This window comes from Teleopsis dalmanni, chromosome 2, assembly GCF_002237135.1.
Source record: "Teleopsis dalmanni isolate 2A chromosome 2, ASM223713v2, whole genome shotgun sequence".
In the NCBI taxonomy this organism is placed as follows: domain Eukaryota; kingdom Metazoa; phylum Arthropoda; class Insecta; order Diptera; family Diopsidae; genus Teleopsis; species Teleopsis dalmanni.
Genome location: NC_051847.1, coordinates 91,161,884 through 91,187,034, shown reverse-complemented (window position 1 = coordinate 91,187,034; position 25,151 = coordinate 91,161,884). Strand labels below are relative to the sequence as shown.

At 28.8% G+C, this 25,151-nt stretch overlaps 2 protein-coding genes across 4 annotated transcripts; one reads left to right on the top strand and one right to left on the bottom strand.

The window, feature by feature from the left end:
- The first annotated feature begins 9,436 nt into the window (after positions 1–9,436).
- Positions 9,437–15,795, top strand: LOC119685650 (cytochrome P450 12b1, mitochondrial). Its single transcript, XM_038099997.1, has 6 exons — positions 9,437–9,662; positions 11,693–11,813; positions 14,211–14,457; positions 14,517–14,633; positions 14,688–15,114; positions 15,169–15,795. The coding sequence occupies exons 1-6, from the start codon at positions 9,549–9,551 to the stop codon at positions 15,745–15,747; spliced, it is 1,605 nt and encodes a 534-aa protein (XP_037955925.1). The 5' UTR covers positions 9,437–9,548; the 3' UTR covers positions 15,748–15,795.
- A 1,833-nt stretch (positions 15,796–17,628) lies between these two features.
- LOC119685648 lies at positions 17,629–24,705 on the bottom strand. Of its 3 annotated transcripts, XM_038099994.1 has the most exons (9): positions 24,609–24,705; positions 20,062–20,330; positions 19,626–19,999; positions 19,330–19,560; positions 19,053–19,272; positions 18,674–18,799; positions 18,326–18,523; positions 18,003–18,086; positions 17,629–17,933 (listed from the first exon to the last, which is right to left on the bottom strand). In XM_038099994.1, exons 2-9 carry the CDS (start codon positions 20,297–20,299, stop codon positions 17,788–17,790), a joined length of 1,617 nt encoding a protein of 538 aa, XP_037955922.1. In that variant the 5' UTR covers positions 20,300–20,330; positions 24,609–24,705; the 3' UTR covers positions 17,629–17,787. The 3 variants fall into 3 exon arrangements, with proteins under 3 accessions (XP_037955922.1, XP_037955923.1, XP_037955924.1); XM_038099995.1 differs by lacking the exon at positions 18,326–18,523; XM_038099996.1 differs by lacking the exons at positions 18,326–18,523; positions 18,674–18,799.
- Between the last annotated feature and the right edge of the window lie 446 nt (positions 24,706–25,151).

Here is a 25,151-nt window from a genome sequence, read left to right as displayed (position 1 = left end):
GAATTAAATTTATTTTTTCTAAAGAAACTGTAAACTTTCCACATTTGGGTTAAATGCAGTTCACTGAATTTTTATTTTAAATAAAAAGCAAAATAAAGTATGTTTTTTTATTAAAACGCACATATTTGGCAAATTAAATAATTAAAACAATTTAAAGTTTTTATTTTTCCAAAAGAGGAATAATATTTATAGGTTAATTATTTAATAACAGCTATTTAAATGTTAAGTTATTTTTTTTATTAAACTCCAAAGCCAAGTGAAGTGGATTAAATAAAATAAACGTACTCATATTTATTTAAAAAAATATGTATATTTTAATCTGCAATTCATTTTACACAAACTCGTATTTGAGTTGAGTATGTATATAAATGTAGTCAGATTTATATATATTTATATTAATGCAAAAGTAAATATTTTTTTACAATATTTATTTGTTCATATATAACCACATACATATATATTCAAGTATGTGGTATCTGGTTTTTATAATTTAATTAATTTAAATTCTACAACATGCACTTACGTGAATTATCTTTCTAGTTAATGAAAAACCACAAAGCTCAACTCAGTTTCAAGACTTATCACATCACAGACTGCATGTGAAATAAAAATGGAATAAATGTATTCCATTTAGAGAGAAGTGTAAAAACCAGATTGAAGAGTATCCTTCGAAATTCTATTACAAATTTATATCAATACAAAGTTCCAGCTCTTCTCCTAACTCTAAAACACGACCACCTTTGTCTTAATAAATGCCTTTGATAAGATACACTTGGTTTCATTAAATAATTTCCCTTAACCACATCACTAGTACAGTTTTAACTAATTAAGTTTAATGTGTAGAAGACAGAGATGCCATGCAATTACCTATTTTGATATCCTATATCTGTTGGTTGATAATTAGGTAGGTCGAACCAGTTGGCAACAAGATGCCATCTATAGATTTCTGAGTTTTTATCAATAGCAGTTAGAGACATTCATTTTTTTGTGTAATCTTTCCCAACTCTGTTTAGGATCTCCGTAAATTACTTAACTTACATTGGGTCAAGTTTGATACTTCTTGATTGAAGTTTGAAAGTAGAAATGAAAATCGCATAGAGCATTAAGGATACCGAAATAATAAAGACTGCAAAGCCATACACACAAGCGATGTAGAAAACAATTAGTATGATATTTAAATACGTACTTACATACGTGGCCATCTTCATACTGGGTATCTTCAAAATCTTCAAAAGGTATCTTCATGATCTATAGTTTAGGGACCCAATACACTGATTGACCAATAGACGTGTGCTGTGTGTATATTAGTTTCATGAGCTTTGTAAGAGTGTGGATCACTCATAGTTTTGAGATTTCAATAGAGTTTTCATCTTTTTGGAAAATAGTTGCCGATCCTAAATAAGGCTTTTGTATTTGCAACCAACGGTGTATCACGATTCAACTTTTTTTATGACAACACACTTTCAAGTATGTATTTCAACCCATAATAGTTTTCTCGAAAATCGAAGAGTCGCTTGTGGATTAAAGTTCTTAAAGCCGTGGGATATGATTGCAGAAATATAAATATCTGAAATTTAGTCACTCTTAAATTGATTGATTATTGTGCGAAATATCAAAAGCATAATGGTTTTCTTCTTCCCAATTTCATTATCTGCCACCGGCTGCAAACCCCTGCCTTCCCTTAGTGTGAATAGGCATACTCCGTTTATTGTAATCCGGCTTGAATCATCTTATGACTTAGGCTTAAAAGCAATAACTTGTTTCTTAGCCTCACTAAATGGTAGTACAACACTGACATCCTACTATAACTATATATAATATATACAAAATCCGAAGGTTTTAAAATTTCTTGCTCCAAATTTGACAAAGCAAAGCAGAGTTGTATTGTAGGGCAGGTTGATATAAGTTAATAATATATCAATATAAAACAATTATTTTACGAGTGCCCAAGTAAAAGTGAAGAAGCTTCGATTCCCACGTTGAGAACTACAAAGGCCAAACAGGACTATACCAGATAAACAAGTTGTTGTCCCGTTTGGTAGCAATCAGGAGATCGAATAATATCGCAGGATTATGCCGTTAATGAAACTAAGCATAGGGGTCGTATTTGAGAGGACATGGATGTTAACTTATATATGTACCTTCCACACTAAATTGGGATTTTTTTGAAGTCAAGTAATTTTATTCAGAGAAATGTTGAGTTTGATTTAATTATTTTTAGTTCTTAGTTCACAATTAATTAATTTTATAAATGTTTTGAATTAAGTTGTTTTATGACCTCAGGTCTTTGTATATCGAAGTGCGTAAGTGTATTTGGTATTAATGAGAAGTATGAAGTATGTGTGAAAATAGCAGATCACTTTATTTATTTTATATTAAATTCATTATTAACATATCGCTTTGATGAAAAAAACTAAGTGCTTAATATAAACTATTGTATTCAATAGAGAGAAATTTTTATCGAACAGTAGTAAAATTGCAACAACAAACATTTTTTATTATTTTTAATTAAAATTGAAAATTAATTTAAATTAAACTACTGAAATTTAACAATTAAAATTAAAAATATAATTAATTAATTCAATTATTCTACAGCTAGTTTATGATTTATTTCATCTATAAACACAGCAAGTGAATTCGTTAATTAAAATTATACAGCAAAGTAACAAAACTCAAGTACGGCTTTGGGTCAGTTCGTTAAGGTGCGCTGACTCTGAGCTTCAAATCTGGCAGGGTACGAACCAAAAATTCAATTTATTAAAGTAACATATAATGAATTTTTGTTGTTGTAGTTCACTATTGTTCGAAAAAACCTCTTTAAATATTTTATATATTATAATTAAAACTAATTCTCAACATTTATGTTTATTTTTATTGATTGAATATAAGTAAACTTTATTCAGATTTGCAAATTAAGTCCATCCTAGAAGATTGTCATTGGTTCAATTTTATTCTCCTACGAAATATACGAAACAATTATTTTTAAATTTAAATCAAAATCTCATTCGCATAAAATGTTTTCATTTTATTTTAAATAAATTCAATAATATTTATCAAAAAGCAATATTTTAATTTTAAAATAAAACAAAAGACAAAAAGCAAACTAAAATTAAATTTTACAATAAAAAATGTAAAAAGGACGAAACAGACAGTGAACGCTCGTTAAAGATATGAATTCAGTTAATAAAAAAAAAATAAATACAAAACCAAGAACGCATAAATTTTATTAAATAAAATATTAAAAGAGAAAAAATTAAGCAACTAAATGTGATTTTTCTAGTTATTAAGAGACAAAGAGTTTTTATTTAATTGTATAAAATAATTAAAATAATTAATTGTATCTGTAATGACGATAGAGAATTTTAGTTGAATTTTGTGATTAGTTAAATTAATTAAAGTAATTAAAGTAATTTACGAATTGTAAATGTTTAAATGTTTAAGTTTGGCTGAATATGAAGAGTGCATACAATTAACAATTAACTTAATTGAAATTAGCATATATCTAGCAAGTAAGACTAACTAAGTAACTAACTAAATAAGTAACTATAGTAATTAGGATAAGTGGTGGCAATGCCGAACTCATGTGAAGCGTGAACACGTGTATCGTATCGTAAACATATCAAACCAAACTGATCAACCATGAAATCGAAACATATCAATTGCATTTGCAATATAAAATTTAGTTTTAGGCTAAAAACCAACATTTTAGGCTTTTATAGATTTTTAGTAAAATATTTACATACTCTACTCACAGGTATGAGTACAGACATACATATCTCTTTTACATAGCGTATTTTACAGAATAAGTTCCATTTAACTAAATTCATTGTACAATATTTAGTAAATGAAGTAAATTTAGAACAGACCTTAGCTAAGCCTGCAAGTAAATTAATTTCTAGTGAATAGCAAATTAAATTTAATTAAACTAAATTTAATTTAAATGAGCTATAATCGCTTACTTTACATTTTAAATTTAAGTCAAAAATATAAATATCCATAAATTATAGCCTTTAAGCAACAAAAATATCAGTAAAATAACAAATTTCAAATCTAAACATATCAATTTTTAATAAAAAATTAAAAAAATTTAAATTTATGTAATTAAAAAAATATAAATGATTTTATGCATTCGAAAGAAAAATATTTTTAATATTTTTAATTATTTTTTATTTTCATTTTATTTTACAAATTGCCTTAATAAAACATGAGCACGTATATTTAGTCAAAGTTTTTTTTTATTTTAATGGAAATTGCTTTAATTGAATTTCAATAGAAAAATATATAATTAAATTTTATGAAAACAAATAAAAAGTATTTTAAATTTTATTTAATCGAAAAGTATGAATACTATATAAAATTTTAGAGAAATTGTGGCAATTCTCTTATATTTTTAATTAACAGTAAAAAAATAATTAAGTATAATTATCAAATCGTTAATAATTTAATAACATTGCATATGATTTGTTTTAATTAAATACAATAGTACAAAAAAATTATAATTATAAATTTTTAATTTTAATTGCTTTATTTAATTACATATAAACACTGGTCTGAGGAGTTGTAGTTGAAACTACAGAAGTCTTCAGGAAATAAAAAGTATTAATTAATAATTTAAATAACAAAATAATTTCTCATATTAATGTTATGTTATTATATATTATTTGTATTAACATATTATTTCAATAAAATTATAATTCTCATACAGTTACTTTTGATGCTAACAGTGAAACGTACTGTACATTAAGAAAATGTACAGTAAAATTTTCATGTGAAAATTACACACAATTCTCAAAATACATTGAAGCTCTTTGCATCTCTTAAAGTTGCAACAATAATTGCAACTATTGCTTTTTATCTCAATAAAGTGATAGTAATGAATCAAAATGGTCAGCTTTAGCAACGATTTAAAAACTAAATATCATTTGAGAAAGTCAGTACACTACTTTAATATATACACCTATTCCAACAACAAAAACTAGACTGTATTAGTCATCTTTGGGATGAACAAACCTTTTCTTTTACTTTCTTTTACATTACTATACTGGTTCGTATAGTTTGTAAATGGCTCAACCTCCTGGTCGATATTGTTATAAAATTAATAATGTTAATTAACAATTAAATTGGCCATACCTAGTGCATTATACCCTATGTTAGGAAGCAATAAACTAAAGTAAGAAAATGATCCAATGCATGCTTTAAGTCTTGACCACTATTGAGGTTCTTTTAATGGACTTTTGAAAATATCTAGTTGTACGGGAACTAGTATTTTTTTACTTTTTAACCTTGAATTCCATTTTTTTAATAACAAGAATATTTCATTAATTTGCCGCTTTCAAATCGATCATTCTCAGTGAGTGGATTGATAACTTAGTTAAAGAAAAAAGTTATTATCAAACTTAAATTAATGGGTCTAATTAAATTAAAAAAATCGTTATTATATCTTGTTTAATTAAATTTTTTATTACTATTTTTAACTTTTAAAAATCTTCATACTTCCTTAAAAACAAATAGAATGGCTGATTTTGTCTTTATCCACTTAAGAGAGCTTTCAGTGCAATAATATTCATACATTAGTAACTTGTCTTGTGATTATAATTTATGGAATATATTTTAAATTATTACTTTTAATTTAATAATATTAAGAAATCAAAAAAAAAACGTTTCTTATTATACTTGAGTATTTATTCAATATGTTATAAATTGCAGTTGTTTCTTATATAATTTTATAAATGTTATAACTTTTTAATTTAAAGTTTATATGTAATAATATTATATTAATTAAATTTAATTATATATAATATAATATTTTATTTAGTTTTATTTATATAAATAAATTTTATAAATTTAAGTTTCTTTTTAATATAATTTTATAAATGTTATGATTTTTTTATTTAAAGTTTCTATATAAAAATATTATATTAATTAAATTTAATTATATATAATATAATATTTTGTTTAGTTTTATTTATATAAATAAATTTTAATTATAAATAATATTTTTATATGTTATAAATTTAAGTTTGTTTTTAATACAATTTTATAAATGTTATAATTTTTTTATTTAAAGTTTATATATAAAAATATTATATTAATTAAATTTAATTATATATAATATAATATATTATTTAGTTTTATTTATAAAAATTAATTACATAATTTTTTTTCTATTTTTTAATTTTTTTTTAATATATATTCAATATAAACCATTTTAATATATTTCATTTTTTAAATAGACTTCTTTTTGTATTGTACTGTACTGTACTGTACTGTACTGTACTGTTCAATGTTTTTCATACAGTACTGGTGCACTTATGCTAAGTGCACCAAAAATAATTTCATTAAAAACCAGACTAGACACAAAAATTGTCACAGGAAATAGAAATTTTACGTGCCCAATACAATATTTTATTATAATTAAATTGTATATGTAAATAAAAATGCATATTATTATTATTAAATATATACATAAATAATTGTTTGTACCGTTATAGTCCCAATTTTATAATATTTTGTATGGATAATATTTTTATGTTCAATCAAATATACAATATTTGTGTAAATGATCGTGAGAATAAATTAAAAATATTTTATATTTTATTAAAAACATCAAGCATAAGAAGAAAAATTAGAACAACGAAATATTATTTTGTATTATTTTTTATAAAAGTTTCGAAATATATTTAATATAAATATTTAAACAAAATATATAAATTATACATAAGTAGGAAGTAAAACAATTTACAGAATTATTATTAAAATAATAATAAAAATTAAAAAAATAGAAAATTTAGTTTTAAGAGAAAATTTATAAACTGAGTTTAGCTACAAATGCAAAAATGAAAAAAAAAAAAATTATTAAAAATTTTTACTTAAAAAGAAAAAACAAGACATAAAAAACATATCAAATACATATCAAATGTAAAAGAAAGATTTTCAACTTAACTTACGTATATTAGTGCATCATATAATGTGTACATATTGTGTCTATAAATTACCTAAAATTTTGAACTTATCTACTTTATAAAATATTTACAATATCTAAATATTTACTGTAATTTTTCCCTAAACTTGTGATCGTCTATAAACTAAAATTTCTCATTAAAAAAGTAAACAAATTAAATAAATTAAAAATTAAACAAACTTAATGCATATCACATTGAAACTAAAAATAATTAAGGACTCAACAAATTATCTTCTTCGGTGTAAATTTTTAAATGTTTTTAAAACTCAGCATGTATATTAAATATATAAAAAAAAACATATCATATATCTAAATTAAAATTAAAATTAAAATTGTTTTAGTGAAACAGTTTTTGCTTTACGAAAAATTCAAGAGTTTAAAATTCTACAAATTAATTTGTTTTTTATTTAACGTTAGTTGCATGCAATTTTAAATTTAAAAAGTGATTTCATTTTTAAATTAACAACTTATTTACTCTAAATTTAATGTACTTATGAGAATTACTATTTACCTATTTACTAAGCAAATTATGAAATTAAAAAATTATGAATATAATTTACCATTGCGTAAATAAAATTTCGATGTAATATTTAAAATAAATGTAAAAAAATACAAAAGAAATATAAATGTTTGTTTTGTGTGTTTTTTTCTTTACTTATTTAAGGAAAAGCCTTGAAAAATTTATTAAGAAAGCAAAATACCAGATCATATCGCTGTTGTACCCATAAAGGCAAGATTTCTCTTTAATAAATAAGTGGTTCTTTGCTGTCTTAAAATTGACTTACATGGGAATAATTTAGCAAAATTGTTCACTTAAGTCGCTTTAAAAACCTAAGTTAGTACTATGAAACTGGCACTTAAGGATATATTACGAACATGACTTTAGCAAGTATGACAACCATATTCGCATATCTTGCAAAGCAAGTATTTAAACCGAACTCATACTTCTTACTTTCTATGTTTTTCCAAATAACTTATCTGAGACATACACGCCTGATATAATTTAAGACAAAACCCTAATTATTATTGACAACAAAGACCGTATTCGTTCAAAAATTGCAGTCTTGGATGAAGACCGTAAACTTCGTGCAAATGGAGTAAAGCACGTTTATACTGTGTGATTAAAGGAGTGAGATTTAATTAATAGCACAATTTAAATCTGCACTGTTTACAGATCGTATATTTAAATAAATGTTAAAGAATTAATAAATACAAAGTAAATGGATATTAGCCGTCAAATAAATATACATCTCATAAGGATATTGTAAATATAAAGATTATTCCATTAAGAATGTTTGTAACAAACCATGGAATGCAATATACCAGAACATTACAGAGGAAAGAATTGTTATTTCAATTAATATTAATACGTTGTACTAGAAAAACATTTTCTAAGGAGATTATTTTCTTATTATTTTGATATTTGTTTCACACTATCGATTGTACGCCTGTACGCAGATCACACTGGTGGAAGTTTTAAAAGACTAATATGGACCCTACCTCAAAGTAATAATAACGTAGTCCAAGGGTCTCTAGGAATGAGGGGGAGTGATTTAGTCCGTGCGAGTCGGACACTCACTTTCCGGGGCACAGGATCTTGTGTAGGTATTCCACTCCTCCTTGCCACACAAAAAAAAAATCATTAAGTGATTAGCGTGACAAATAAGCTTTAAATTATTTATATTCATAATATCATTTGTGTCTTCCTGTCCCTTATAGACTTTATTGCCTTAGTACTACCTTCCATTTCGCACGAGAAATGTTACATGTACTGTTTGGAAGTATCACTTGCTGCATTCGGCCAGATGTGTTAATCTGGTAACAAGCCCCCAAATGACAATATCGTAGTAGTTATGATTAAAACCCAGAGTTACGAAAGGTAGAATATCTGTATACATTTACTTTTATTTGAGGTGTGATTGAACTTTTCAACCTGGTGCTATGACTTAAAGAATAGCAGAGGTGCTAGAAGGGCATATAATTAGTACCGTCGGAATAGCTTGTATTCCAATGTGACCGTTTATCGTTGCATTATACTGATAAATGTGTTAAGATCATCGTAGTGTTGAGTCTTAATGGTAGGAAATCATATTGAAAAACTATAGACTGCATTAATTTTTTACTGCAATGTAATATATCCGCGTGGTTCATTGCAATTTTAATACGGTCTCAATGCATTGATCTGACTGCATGGTATTAATACGGTCTTTCTTTAAGTATTTTTCTGATTGATTTTTGAGCAGTACTGTCATAGCTATTGCAATGAGAGCTTTTAATGGTTTATGTATTGAACTGAGAAAACTTGTTTTCAAGCGTTTTCGCCAAGACCGTAATATTACGATATTTCAGTATTTTCAGTACTGAAAAACGAAAAGAAACATCAAAAGCTTTAAAGCTTTAAGCACGCAGTGGTAGAACTTTTCTTTTAAACAGGAAACAAACAAATAATAAAAATAGTTTCGGTGCAGTTTCAGTGCAGTTCAGTTTAGTCTTGATTTGTGCATTCAGTCGTTTGGTTGTTATTGTCTTTCGTGTTAAATGTTTTTTTTGACTTTATTTTATTTTTGTTCGTAAATAAACTATAAACATGCGAAACTATAAAATCAACAAATTTTTTACTGGCATAGGAAGTTGGCGTCTAATGGAAATGCGAAAATTGCAAGAACGAAGTTTTTCGTTTGGCGCTCTTCGCTTGCAACAGGTATGAGAATCAAACCGATTCCCACTCTTTTCTATCACAAGGTCAAACAATGTGCATGAGCGAAGTTACAATTAGGCAACGTGAGCGCCCGTTTTTTATAATTTAAATGAATATTTCTATGAAACCATAATAATAATAATATTCTATTGAATATGTTTTCATTAAAAGAATGGTTAATGCCTTAAAAAAAACCTCAGAGAAGATACACTCCACTTTAATATCTAAAAATAAAATTATTTAAAACTAATCAAGTAATCTTTTATTTTATTGAATAAAAACATACAGCATATATCAAATTAAAGATTAATAAATCAACTGCAAATTATATGGGCTCTGATTTGATTTATTATAGAAATCATAATTTAAATCGGATGAGAATTATATTGTAAATAGAAAAAGTATTAATATTTATTTACGTGATAAACTAAAATGAAAATTCTAACATTATTTTTCAAACTTCAGATGTTAAATATACTCACTACGATTATTAACCCTGATAAACAAAAAAATCTTTGAGTTTATCACAGGTATCTTCACTGACAAATCGTATATATCAACTGATAATATTGCTTTTTACTTTGTCGAGTACATTGGACAAAAAAATCCAGTTGCTAAAATTGTCTTCGTCCACATAGTCCGTGGACTGTGCGCAGGTAGTATCTGCAAAATTTTATGAGACTATTATGTGTACTTTGTTGTTCTTCAAAGACAGAATGATGGACAAAATTACCTGTTTGCAGACAAATAACAGAAACGAAACGTTGTGACTAATCAGTTGCAGTTTTAAAACGGATTTGTGAAATTTTGTGGCAATTATATGAAATTTTTTAGTATTTAAGTATTAATATTTAAATAATAAATAACAAAGGACAATATATTACCATATTTCCCGTTTTAAAAATTAAGGTAGAGAGAAAAGAAAAAAACAATAACAAAGATTAGTTACTCCAGGAGCGCACATTTACTATATATCCGAATGCGGACACTGTGTAAGACAGTGTCCTCAATTGCTTATTTATGTTATTTTTCTCATTTGTTTGAAATGTTTTCAATAACCGTCATACATTTGTATCCATCAATCGTTATGTATATCTCCATATGTTACCGTCTTCTGTGACGGATTGATCTGTATTTAACTAAGAATTGTTTCACCTATATATGTATTTCAGTGTGGACACACATGTACATATGTAAATATTTTTGTTTTGTTTCTGTAGATTTTGATTATTATATATGGTTTAATTTTTAAATCATTAAAATTTAAATTTATATAAATTATATAAATTATAATTTTAATGTAAAAATATCATTAGTTTACTAATAGCTTTTTAATACTTATTCTGAAAAATAATTTAATAAATAAGATAAATATTTTTTTAATATATATAGTTTTATAAAGCCCTCATATAGGCTTTGATGTAATTTGTTTTATGCTCAACATGAAATCTCTTTCAATTTCGTCTCATATCTTAAGCCGTCCAATTTATTACTCAGCGAATTTTTTCAATTTCTAAACTCTGATTACATTATCTATGAATATCATTTTCCAATATGTTATATTATCAAATCACTGTAATTAATTTATTACACTGTTCAATAAATGTTTTAACAATATTTACTAATTTTACTTATTATATTAATAATAACATAATTTGCAATCATAAACACTTTATTGTTTATTAAATAATTAATGGTTAATCTAATCTACAATAATCAAATTATAATCTATACAGATTCAAAGTCCGAGGTGTTCGCAACAGTTATTGGGAATAATTGTAATTTATAATACTCTGTTTTTTAATCATTATTCTTAGTTTCTATTAACATGAATAGTGAATAATGAATTATGTTGCACCAATTTAGATTATAGATTAAGAAAAAAATTTTTATTATATATAAAACCGCATTTCAGTATTTTTGGTCTTTCCAACGCAACTTACCTAGTCCTAATATATCCTATAATCTAACTGTTTCGTCCAATAATATTTAAATCGTAAAAAAATAGTTTTTAAAATCCTTTAATCCTTAAGGTAGTTTCAGCCAATATGGAAGACACCGTTAGAACTGACGAGGAATGGATGAATGCCAAGGATTTCAATACAATGCCTGGACCAACACGTATTCAATTACTAATGGATTACTTTCCCGGAGGTAATAAATACTATATTTAGTAATCATTTATGGTACAAAACAATATATGTGGGTGATATTATATGGCACTGATGCATTTCATAAAATTTTTCCCACACTGAAATTTTTTTCGTTATGCTTTAATTCTTACTAAACAGTGCAGAATTATTACACTACAATCATAAAGCCCTATGCTCCACTGGGAGATGAGGATGAGGGAGAGAGAGATGAGCACCTTACTTAAAGATAGTTTGTGGAGTTCGGTATTCTTACAACAAAAAACTGATTTCGAATTTTTTTTAAATATTTTATAAACACTAGATTTACTAAATTTTAGTTTTAACATTCATAAGAGGTGTTTTGAACAGTAGTGAATCACAACAAAATTTTATTATTTTCAATTTTTTTTATTAATATGCCATTTTACTTACTTAATTCTTTTAAAATCCGTATAAAAATATACTAAAAATGATCGATTGGTCTAAATGTCATGTTCAAGTACAAAAAAAAGAGCACATCCAAATATTATACTCACACTACTTTCTTTATTAAATAGTCCATGCAGTTTTCGTACTTCCAGACTACCTTCGTCAGCTTCAACACATCAAAATATAGTACTTCGAAAGTTACACTATTCGGAAGTGAATACCAAAACGTCCATTCTTAATAAATGTTATTGTGTGTGTAATGACATTGTATCGTGTAATACCTATAGGCGATCGTGTAAAACCAATAGGCTTTAGTGCCTATTGTATGTTATGTAGTAGTAAAAGCAAAGTACTCCAAATATTTCGGAAAGAATAGTTGCCGATAAAATCAAATTTCCACTTAACTAAACGGACCATTTCTAAAATAATAAAGTTTATTTGAACTATAAAAAATGTTCATAATTCTATCCGATATTTTGCTTGGTTCCCATGAACAAGTGAAAGCAGCTGTCATTATCGTACAAACTAATATTATCATTAGTATCAAATAACAAAAAGTATGGAAATATTCAGATAAACTCAATTGAAATGTAAGATTTAAGAGTCTCTAAATTTCAGTAATTTTATTTTGATGAAATCCTACAACTCTATATATGCAAATAGATTTTAACCTTAGAACACACCCGGATACCGGTATATCCACTTTAGGTTTTGTGCAACTATAAATATAATATAAATACTTATAAGCCAGTGATGCTACCATATTGAAGTTCCAGATTCTAAACTTTTTATTAATTTAAATATGTTTTCATGCGGACAAAGTTGACATCTATGAAAGTACACACCAAGGCTACCCATGTATTCATCGAACTTCTACATGGCAATTCACAAGAGTTTTACATTCCTCTATAATTTTCGTTATAAACATTAATGAAAGTCAAAGAACCTTTATTTTATAATAAATTATTTTAATTTTAATAAGTTTGGCAGCATAATACGGACACAGATGAATCAATACAATGCGAAAAGTGTAACCAATTATTGATTGTTGGAAACAAGAGTTAATCAATCGGCTTATGGTATAATATCTAGCAAAGTTGATGTTTATCACAATACCTATAAAACTACAATTGGTGTAGACGTTTGCTTAGGTAAGCGCGAAGTCTTTGTTTTCACGCTTTCAAACCTTATGAAGCATAGAATTGAGCAAAACCGGATAACTCCTATTACTCCATGCTATAATGAGTAGGTTCTGGCTCCGAGTTGAGTCCATCATTTTGGGAATTTTTTTGAATACATAAATCTGAGCTATCTCTATAGTATACCAATTCGTCAGACTTACTATAGTATGCTTGTCGTTGAAGACTTATATATGTTTTCAGCTGTCTATTTTGTGTATCGTATAATGATGTCCATTATTTCTTGACTAAGAAAGCATTTAAATATTTTCTGTACTGATATTATTGCGACAATTTAACTACACCATATATATATGGTATATATAACTAAGGTTTTATAACCATTCTTTAATTATTTGAAGTAAATTATTTATAACTCATTAATGGATATCCCCCTATGAAGGATACAAACATATTTAAATAATGTCTTTCTTCTCAAATATACAGCAATTTGTACATATTCATTGACCTTACAGTAAAAGGTCTTTCCATTTTTATTTGAATATTAAATTAACCTTTAAAAAAAAACGATTTCATTTTACTTAGAATACAATATAATAAAAATTTGCTAAAAGTGTAAATGGATGCATGGATACCCCGGGCGTGGGTTTATGTAGTTCCTTTTAGGTGTGTGTTCTACCGTTAAATGTTTTGCAACTACCGATAACATTTACTGTCGTCTTTTTATTATATAGTATATATTAAATCATAATATTTTGCATATACGTCAAAGTCTATAGCTTCTTCATTATAGAAATTCAGAAATTCTAGAAATATGTTTATATACCAGCTCCTTTTCATCTTCCTAACAGGCAAGCTTCATAACGCGAATTTGATTGACATGCACACAATCTTGCACAGCACATATGGCGATATATTTCGAATTAAAGGAATGCTCGGTAAGCCGGACTATGTGTTCACTTATAATGCAAACGACGTTGAACATGTGTATCGAAATGAGGGCGTATGGCCTATAAGGTTGGGTTTGGACAGTTTTACATATTATCGGAAGGTTAAAAGACCTGACATTTTTCAAGGAATTGGAGGTCTGGTATCTGAGTAAGTAATGCTTTAACTCAAATTTCAAATTAATTAAATTTATTAAATGAAAACTTCAGACAAGGTAAGATGTGGGCCGACATACGTAACAAAGTAAACCCAATATTAATGAAAGTACAAAATGTACGCCAGAATTTACCACAAATTGATGAAATCGCCAACGAATTTTTAATAAAGTAAAATATCGGAACCAAATCACATTTCAATTTAATTGATAAAGTTTTTTTTAGATTAGAAGCATTGCGTGATCCCGAAACCAATATGTTGAGCAATAATTTTCATGATGAACTTAAAATGTGGGCCTTCGAGTCTATAAGTCTCATAGCACTGAATACGCGTATGGGTCTCCTGAGTGAGAGTCCGGATGTAAACGCACATAAGCTTGCGAAGAATATGTCGGATATGTTTCAATATTCCTACGAGTACGACGTGACACCTTCATTTTGGAAATATGTGGAGACACCTGGTTTTAAGCGCTTAATACGCACCTATGAAAACATAACTGAAATAACCATAAGTTACATAGAAGCAGCTATGAAAAGGTTTGAAGCAGAAGGAAATAAAGAGGCCATAAGTGTTTTGGAAAAATTGTGTAGATTGGATAAAAAAATAGCTATTGTTATGGTAATGGATATGCTAATGGCAGGAATTGATACGGTAAGTTAATATGAAATCCATATGTATTAAATTGAAACAGTTTGAAATTTCTAGACCTCATCGGCTTTTGTTACCACGCTTTACCTGTTATCCAAAAACCAATCGAAACAGGATTGTTTGCGGGAGGAGTTATACAAAATCTTACCGCAACCGCATATGCCGCTAACTGAAGCGAACACTAAGCAAATGCCGTACTTGCGGGCTTGCATCAAGGAATCATTACGTATTACTCCAATCACGCCGGGGAACCTTCGAATGGCTGCTAAAAATTTAGTGCTTTCAGGTTACAGGGTACCAAAAGGTACTGGAGTGCTAATGGGTATAATGGCCTTGTCCAATTCAGAAGAATATTATTCGAGAAGTGCTGAGTTCTTACCGGAACGTTGGCTGAAGTCGGGAGAAAATGCTTGTCCAATGGCAAAGTCAACCAATGCTTTTACCTATTTACCCTTTGGATTTGGACCACGTACATGTATTGGAAAACGCATTGCTGAAATGGAAATCGAAACTTTACTCGCGAGATTAATACGAAATTATAGAATCACATGGAACAGTAAGCAGGATTTGAAATATATAAGCAACATTGTTCTGCTTCCACATGGGAATTTGGACTTCAAGTTTGAACAAATTTAAAAAATAATTGCTTAATTTATATATATATAATATCAATTTTTATTTCTATATGCATTTGTTATATTTATATTATATTTTAAAATATATCTTATAATTTGGCAAAAACCTAGAATTCGATGAAATTTACTATAAACAATTCAGTGAACCGAGTGGTGACGTATATCTGCTTCTCAACTTACTTAATGAAGTATACTTTTTACATTCAATATATAGCATTAACCAAAGCACTGCTCATAAATTCAAGACCTATTGCAGACCAGAAAAATTTTCATATATTATTAACCAAAGCACTGTTCATAAATCCAAGACCTATTGCAGACCAGAAAAATTTTCATATATATTACTAGGAACAATTAAAGTACAAAGCCAGTAATGTGCTTTACAAGGACTAATAGGAATATTTTACGGAACGATAGTGTCAATGACGCGGACCTGTAGCGATCCGAAAGTTGCGAAACTCTGAACTAAGATATAGCAAACTATTAAACTATTTTTTAAAATTATTAATGTCACTGTCAAAAACTACATCGAAAGTAAATGTAAATTGCTGGTACGCTATGTTATTCGTAGCCGGTGGCTAAGGTCATTCATGGTTGTAATTTAATAATAGATGCCAAGTATTATTTTAAACCGACTCCAATTTTTCGGGTACCTTCACTTGGTCACGGGTTATTAAAGAATTTTGAACAATTTTTCCCCACTATTTTTAACATTGACTGCAATAATGAAAATTACATTAGACTCAGTATAATTACACTGATCAGATAAATTAATCGTGTACGAAAGCATTAAGTAAGTAAGGTGAGCTTAAAATTGATCTTATTTTTCATCTTAAAAGAAAAATAGCATGTCCCTCTTTAATATATCAGAAATAATAAATTACACCTCAATCCATGAAGATTAATTATTTTATACTTTAAGTTAGGTTAGGTTCACACAGATAGACATCTCAATTGCGCCATGTTCAGTAGAGCCCTTCCTCCAAAAAGCATTTGTCGATACCTCTCTTAACGTAGATTTATTTACAATGGAGCTAACAACAGTGGAGTTAAATATAAATCTTCTAACCTTCTACACAGTTGCAGTATCCTCTTCGAGACCAAGGTCGACATATAACAAGGCTCTTAACAGGCCCCCATGACAACTATCCCGTGACGCAAGAACTGTCCTAGTTCAATTGAGATCAGAACTAAATACGTATATTCTTAATGTGTGCCCGATCTACAGCTCTACCTTCCAAGACGTCACCCATTTGTTCTCTTGCCCCCTACACATATAAACCTCCGTCCAACATTTGGACGCACCTAATTGAAGTGGTCAAGTTTGTCCGTCTGAATTTCAATGTAAACCCCACGCAATTCCAATCTATACCCTACTGCCTAATAACCCTCTCTACTCACTAACAACTATCACGTATCCACATCCTATGTCATGTAAATCCTGTCATGTTGTCTACTTTTCAGATCCCAGCTGTTTACAACATCTTAGGATTCCATTTAAGCCTATTGTCAGAATTACAATCTGACAATCGCATAAAAACTTAAAGGTTTGAAAACTACATTGGGGCCACCTTATCTTAACTTTTAACTTTATATGTTTATATGTTTTGCATAAAGTGGATTTATTGATTTGAAAGGTGAAATGTTACGAAAATATGGTATCTCTATAAAACATTTACTATATTTTTCTAATATTATGTATTTTTTTAAGTGCCCTCATGGATTGGAGGGCGCAAGCCCAAGGAGTAAGGAGCAATGTGTTCGATTCTCAGGATCAGTGAACGATGAATTTCGAACTTACCATGTCGACTCTTCTGTTTTAATGTACAAAAAAAAAAATAAAAAAAAATATAAGCTCCTGTGGCTTAAGACATTCCAAAAGTATTTTTCCATTTTTTTCTTTTATTTAAATTTCATGTTTTATAAAGACTTTCTGAATAGGATTATAAAAATTTCAAGTTTTACTTAAACAATTTGAACTTATATAGACCAGCGTATATGTATATGTATATGTAAAAAAGAATAAAATATTGGAGTAAGCTTAACGTCTATTCTTTCCACGATATCTCTGTTGAAAAGTATTATTTTGGTGAGGTCTCTGAGTTGACGAGTGTTGAGGAAGTTTTGTTGGTTTCACAGAATGAAAATTATTTTCGTTTTCTTCACTAGACTGGGGTGTAGAATGAGCTGTAATAATATAAAGTTATATTTACGTTACAAATACTAATAATCTCTTCTTCCATGCTATATTCTCACCCATATTTTGATTTCCTTGTGCAGCATTTGAATTCTTTAATATGGAAACTGGTTGGAATGTTGTTTTAAAATCTGCTGGCGATCCTTAAAATGAAGAAAACGTTGAGTTTATTGGTTGAAGATGTTATTACCTAAGCGAATGAAATGAAATATTGTTTTATGAGAGAAGTTAACGACTAATGCTTCATGGTAACTGAGAGGTAAGCAGTTCTTTAAAGACGAAAGAGCGAAGTGCATGCAAGGCGTGGACACAATTGAAGAGATGTTTTCATATGAGAGAAGTGATAACCAATTTTAAGGAAAATTTTGTATTTTAAACAAACCGATTGGGCTATAGAACAAGTCTTCGGAAGATGAAGCGGAATTCAGTCTGGTGTACTCTGGTTTAGCTGAAGTTGACTCTGTATATGTTGCAGTTGAGCTTGATTCACTCTCAATTTCATTAATATATATTTCATCACTGGTTTTAAAGGAATCTAGAGATGAGTTGGATGAGGAATGTGTAGAATTTTGTAAAGGATCTGTGATGATAAGGGAAATGTATGAGGAATTAAAAGGATGGGTGTTGGTTGAAGATATGAAAGGAATAACAGAAACAAAAACAAAATACTAACATTAAGTGGTTATTATCTTGAATTGTATATATAATAATATCTGTGTCGGACACTCACCCATAAGTGCAGTAATATTGACCGTGTGCGCTACATCGGCACTTTCAGGTTCGCGTTGGTGGTGTTTAGAGTTGGATGACAATTGCAAAATTTTATTATTATTAATGGCAATATTTACTTTCTTAACTGTTGAGAGATCGCAATTAAAAATACATATTCAAAATGTAAAAGAATGCCAAAATTTTAAATCGGTAATTTTGAATTTTGTTAACGGTTTGCAGTGTGCGACATAAAAAAGAAAAGATTTTTCATTTGGTTTAAGTTTTCTTATTCAAATTCGATTCCGTACTTAAATAAAAATTTAAATTCAACTTATTCGCTCTAATTCGTATTCAATTGTGTACTTAAGTTAAATATAGACTAAATCAATATCCATTACCGACATCCACATCCTGTTTTTCCTCGCCATTACTGGGTCCATTCGCTTCCTTCTGTGTAATCACTTGATCGCCTTCTGAGTGAGGCTCGCTCTTTATATCAATTATGGGCTTTGGCATATCATGTTCTTTTGCACCGTTTTGCAAAAATTCTATATTTAAGTTGTCACCCTCATTCTTTTCGGTTTCTATGTTCTTCGAGTTTCCATTAGTATGTTGATCCTACTTGAGTTAAGATGTTAATTGGGAAACATAAAAAAATATTTATTCCAAAATTACCGCATTCGATTCAACTTCAGTTTCACCTGATGTGCCTTCCGCGCTACTAGAAGTTGAGTCATCCGCATCCTCGTTTGGATTTGGAATAAAGTCTGAATCATCATCCGAATTTTCATTCGCATATTTATCGAGTAACTCACTGCAAGTAAGATTTAGTTCGGGTTTTTCTTCGTTTTGTTCATTGCATTCCTCTCTAGGACGTTTCACGGCTTGTTGCGTTTCAGGTTTGGACTGTAAAAAGTCATGGAATTACCATTAATATAATTATGTGACTATAAATAGTATTCAAAACTCACATCTTCTACCGAATTCTTCCTGCCATACTGCACATAAATACGTCTGGCACGCTCGTTATGCTGCCCTGGACGGCAAATAGCGCTAGATAATAAATTTCTCAGCTTAAACATGATGCCTCTTCTTCCTTGACCCGACTTCATAGCATTTGCCTCCATTTCCCGCTTACGTATCGCTTTTATGCCATGCATGCGAATAGCCCTCAACTTGCGACGTCTTGTTTGTATAAAGTAAACCATGTTTTGCGGTGTCACTGGAGAATTTCCAATCATTAAAGCTGCTATCGATAGCCACATGCGTGTCAAACGCAGAGTGATTATAAGTGACAAGAAAGGAAACCATGACAAAGGACGCTCAAGTTTTGCATCAGATTTGTCTAAAATAAAAATAAAATGCAAATTAATTTATAAAAATAGAAAATATCCAAATACACCTTACTATGTGGCAAACTCCACTTTGCAGTTTCTTCCACCGTCTTTAATAACCGATCGCCACGATCAATGGCGAACTGACCCACGTAAGTTGATGCAAACTTCTCTGCCATTTCGTAGACCTTATTGTAGATGCCGTGGCGAGTTATGATTTCAATTTCTTCCACCCGATCTTCATCGGATTGTCCTTGGTTTGTCTGGGCGTGTGTTTTCTTATTTCTATCCATTTTAGGATCATTAACCATATTTACCCAAAGCTGTTTAGCTATAAGTTACCTTGAATATAAAACAAGTGGAATATCAGTGAGTCTGCTAAAATCCTGAATTGCATATATTTGCAATTTTTTTTCTAAATTTCTTAGTCTTATCAGCTTCGATTCAAATATACAAACTAATATATACTGTATATATAGAGGTATATATATAAATATATAGTATTGATATTATACAATTTATACATGTGAACAAAATACTATTTTGAAATGTCTAGCAAAATATAATTAAATTATTGAGAACATTTTTTTCATGACACATTACCAGAACCTGTACTCAACTATTCTAATCTTAAGTGAATCGGAAACTATACTTTGAACAGAACTTTTTGTAGTTGTTGTTGTGATTATAAGACAATTTGTTGGAAATTTATTTTAGTGATTTTTGACCTATTTTTAAAAATATCAAATCGGGTCCTAAGGTAACTATTACGTAATTCATATTTTTTTTGTTTTTAAAAAAACTTTCTAAAATTAATTATTTTGAAAAACAAAATTTTTAATCTTAAATATAAAAACTAATTCAAGAACTCATAACAGAACATAACTAGTCACTACTACAGCATTTTTGAAGGCAAACTTGGTTTCAAAAACTGTTTTCTGTTTTTTCCATTATACTATATCTTTAAAAAATCAGAAGCTCATAATTTCGTTTTATATTAAACAATTATTTTTTAATATAATATGTTAGGCTCACATTAACCAGAGCCATGAAAGTTTTAAAGATATTTTTACTCAAATTATGGGTGTCGTATACTCAGTGTATATGTGTGTCGTATATCCAATGAGATATATACAAAGTTTTTATTTTAATTTTTTTTATTCTGATTTATTCTGAATAGTCTGAATTGGATTCCACGCAGTGAAACTGAAAACTCGAGACGATTGAGGAATTTTAAAGAGTTCCAAGAACGGCCGGCTCTAATTCCCGTAGCCATTCATGAATTTCAAAGACCACCTCCAAAAGCAACTACCACCTCTAAAAAGTACTACACAAATAGCTCCAGATTCAACATAACAATATTGAGGAATTTTTCGAAGTATTTTTTATAGTCAATCAGTGCATTTAAAATCTTAGTCCGTCATTTGGATGACCGGCATGGTATTAAAATAATTTTCTTTCATCCTTTAATTAAGTTTAGGGAATAGTCAGATGTCGCATGGCTTCCAATCAATTCGTATTAAAATGAAATACTTTTTGTTTCCGCACCATAATTACTTATTGCGAGGATAAGGAAACTAACTGGCTAGCTTTCTCTCTTCTCTAACATCTCTCTAACATTTTATCTGAAATGTCAAGAACTCTGGCCTACAATCATTATAGAGCTCCAAGCTTATATTTTTATTAACTGTCTTGCAATTATGTATTCCCGGTCCTAAACTTCCCCTTTATTCTTTGATTAAAGCGTATATGTGAATAATACTTTTAAAAATAAAACCAGTAAAAATACTATCTTGTATATATATATATCTGTATTCATATACATACTGGTAAAATATCGCCTTAAGAAAACTGGTTAACGTCCCATGGTACGTAAGAGGAGCGGATATCCACAGAGATCTGAGAATCGATTCAGTCGAAAAATATATTCAAATATTGACAATCACTCAGCAACCTAAAAATACAGCGAAATCTGATAAACATAGGCAGATACAAAGACATTAAATTCATCATATTATAAAGCCCCGTATTCAGATATTCCTAGTGTGACTTGAAACTGTTCACAGATATAATAGAGTTGAGGTGATGAATCACCAACTCAGACATCTGCATATCAACAATCAACAACTAGTATTTTTATAATAAGATTGCTACAAGCTCTTATTATAATTAAAAAGCGTTCAATAAAAAATATTTTCAAATAAGTCCCTCCACTTGTCAATATTTTATTAACACCACAGCCATTTTACCTTCTGAGGCGAATACACCATTCAATTTGGATTGGAAAATATTCTCACAATTGTTTTAATTTTACTGGCTCTGAATTTGAATTTTTCCGTTTTTGGGTCTTTTGGTGATTTTTGGGCCGCACTTTATTTTCCGATCTTATTAGAAAGTTTTGTTTTCGAATCAAATTAAAAACAGCACATTTCACCGTCAGTTACAATGGTTGATCCGGTTGACCCGGTTGACGAATTCCTTCTTCATACATTTTCATGATACTAATTTCCCTTATCTTTTTGATAGTTTATCAGAGTGTATGTTATGAAGCACTGACAAATCTTCCATTGGCTCAAATCTTCGTCCAAAATTGAATGAAGCATGCTTCTCGTGCTTTCAGTTTTCTTTACGACAAAATTCCAAGAATGTTTTGGAATGTTGTGAATAGTCTTTCGAGTTAAATATCGGTTGTTACCTTTAACTTCGTGCCCATTATGACCGTCGTCCAAACCAAGGCAAAATATATATGTGAGACATGCATTGCTACCTGTATATATTTTTCAATATGTCGTTGTTTTTACTAAATTTACGGAATATAGTATTATATTTCATACCCTCTCTCTCTCTGTTTCATATTGGTCTTTTAAACGATGCATACAAAACGACATTACACAAGATCTCAAGTCATAGTTAAGTAACAAATAAGTTCGGTGAAATTTTGTTAGTAAGTAGACAAAGATACTCCATTCACCTACCATTATTCACTTATAAATGCCGCTGCGTGAAGAATATTTATGAAACCATAAATATGAAGATGACTGAAGATGACGTGTAAAAGTATTGAGTAGTTCTTACTATAACCAATGATATTGTCTGTTTTCATAAGAAATGCGAACATTATGACTATTAGTCAAGATTTCTTTAAATTTCTATGGTAGGAACTACTCACCTTTTAGAGGCAACGGGTATAATACTGGCAATGCAGTATTTAAAGAAGGGAACCATAAAAAAATCTTATTCGCCCCATATTTCAGATATGTTGACAAAACGACTGTTCATATATACATACTCTGCAACAGCTTAGTTTTCAAAGGAACTGGTTACATATATATATATATTAAGATCCAAGATTATAAAACTTAAGAAAAAAAACTGTCTTTTTGAAGTTGACGAGAAAAGAAGTTAAGGCATACATCAAGGATTTTATTTAAGACATAGGTTAGGGCTGTCACGTACATTACACATACAGTAGATTATGAGATTGTGAAAATATGCGTCAATATATAAATTAGTTTAGAAGAAACTCTAAAATATAATCAAAAATGAATAAGAAATGTACCCAACTGCACAGGTTTCCTTGTCCATAATTATTAAGAATATTAGGAAATATTATGATCATAAATGGCATCAATGCATCCATCGAAGAGTGTTAGTTTAGTACATTAGGATTATAGCTCGTGCAGTAGGCATGAAAGACAGGGTATTTTCTCCATGGCTAGCAGTTTGCACTATTATCATGGATCCTTAAAGGCTCCGAAGTTTTGCACTAAATTTTTTGCCCACCGACATTTTTCATATTGTGATATATACGTTGAATTATCTGCACGTATGGATCTCAGTCTTTACATACGTACGTCATATATGCATCGTTGTGAAGAACAAGATGGCTTCTAAATTGAGGCAGAACCGTACAAAAACATAAAAGCAAAAAATATGTTTGTTTTGCAAAATGCAATAAATTTTAATTTTATATTTAGCACTTATTTCATTGCACACAAAACAAGCAAAAATTATTAAAAAGAAATTATCAATTGTCACAGAGATCAAAGTGTATCGAGCACAAAGAAATTAAGACTTGATTCCATTCGCATATTTATTTTAATAATAATTCAAATTGAACAAAAACTCAAGAATCCAATCCAATCCAAAATCAAAATTAATTAAAAAATGCCGTTCAAGTTTCCGCCGCACACCTTGAGCACGGCATGGCGCTACCGGGCGGCGCCGCTGCATTGAGACAACAACTCTGGAAAGCGGTAAAATCGTATTTAATTTTAAAATAAAATTAAGAAAAAATTCTAATGATTTTCGCACTGCAAATAATTTTTATTTAATTATATATTAAAGTAACTGAATTCCGTTCGAGTGTACAGTTAAAGCCATCGGTAACGACGAGAACTACAAAAACTAAAAAAACTTATTGTAGACTCTTCGACATTGAACTCTGTAGACAGCGGGTGAGATCGTGTCTAACAGTTCTCTGAAGCCGGCACTTCGCTGATAACGGCCCGCTGTTTTTATTGAAATGAAATAGTTTCATTTTTTGTTGGCATGATTCACTTTTTTTTATTAAACTTACATTTCAATTCTAAACTTTACATTTCTAGTATAATTCCTTACCTGTCTAATTTTCTGGTTTGTTTAGACACTTCTTTGCAATCTTACAAATAGCAATATTTTCAGTTATTTAATCTTATGGTTCTTGGATTTTATAAATAAAAAACAAAATTTAATATCACTTTAAATTATAAAAAAAAAATGAAGCACTTGATATCATTAAATACTAAATTTTATTAGATATTAAGGAAAGGTAATTTAACGGTGCTTCTTATAATTCAAAGAAAAGAACTACACCTCCACTTTCACAGACGAACTGATCTAAACTGACTCGCGCTAATCAGAAGAATTTGGGAAAGCTTGAATTGAGCTGTAATGTTTTTTCTATTTGAAAATTGAGTGAAGTTCACTACGGTCTCCTCTCTTCTCATTTTTTTTTTATAGGAGGAGTAACATGCTGATGTAATAAAAATCAAGTTAAAGGATCGGTAGATATCTTTTATTAAATCTAATCAATAGAGTGACATACCGACTCTTGTAATAATGTATATATTAAACGTTAAATATAATATATAAAATATATGTATATATATTTAATTATATGTA

Coding starts and splice junctions, on each gene's coding strand:
- LOC119685650 (XM_038099997.1), top strand. CDS start 9,549: ATGCGAAACTATAAAATCAACAAATTTTTTACTGGCATAGGAAGTTGG. Junction 14,634..14,687: donor GCCAACGAATTTTTAATAAA/GTAAAATATCGG, acceptor AGTTTTTTTTAG/ATTAGAAGCATTGCGTGATC. Junction 15,115..15,168: donor TAATGGCAGGAATTGATACG/GTAAGTTAATAT, acceptor TGAAATTTCTAG/ACCTCATCGGCTTTTGTTAC.
- LOC119685648 (XM_038099994.1), bottom strand. CDS start 20,299: ATGGTTAATGATCCTAAAATGGATAGAAATAAGAAAACACACGCCCAG. Junction 20,000..20,061: donor AAAGTGGAGTTTGCCACATA/GTAAGGTGTATT, acceptor TTTTTATTTTAG/ACAAATCTGATGCAAAACTT. Junction 17,934..18,002: donor ACAAGGAAATCAAAATATGG/GTGAGAATATAG, acceptor ATATTATTACAG/CTCATTCTACACCCCAGTCT.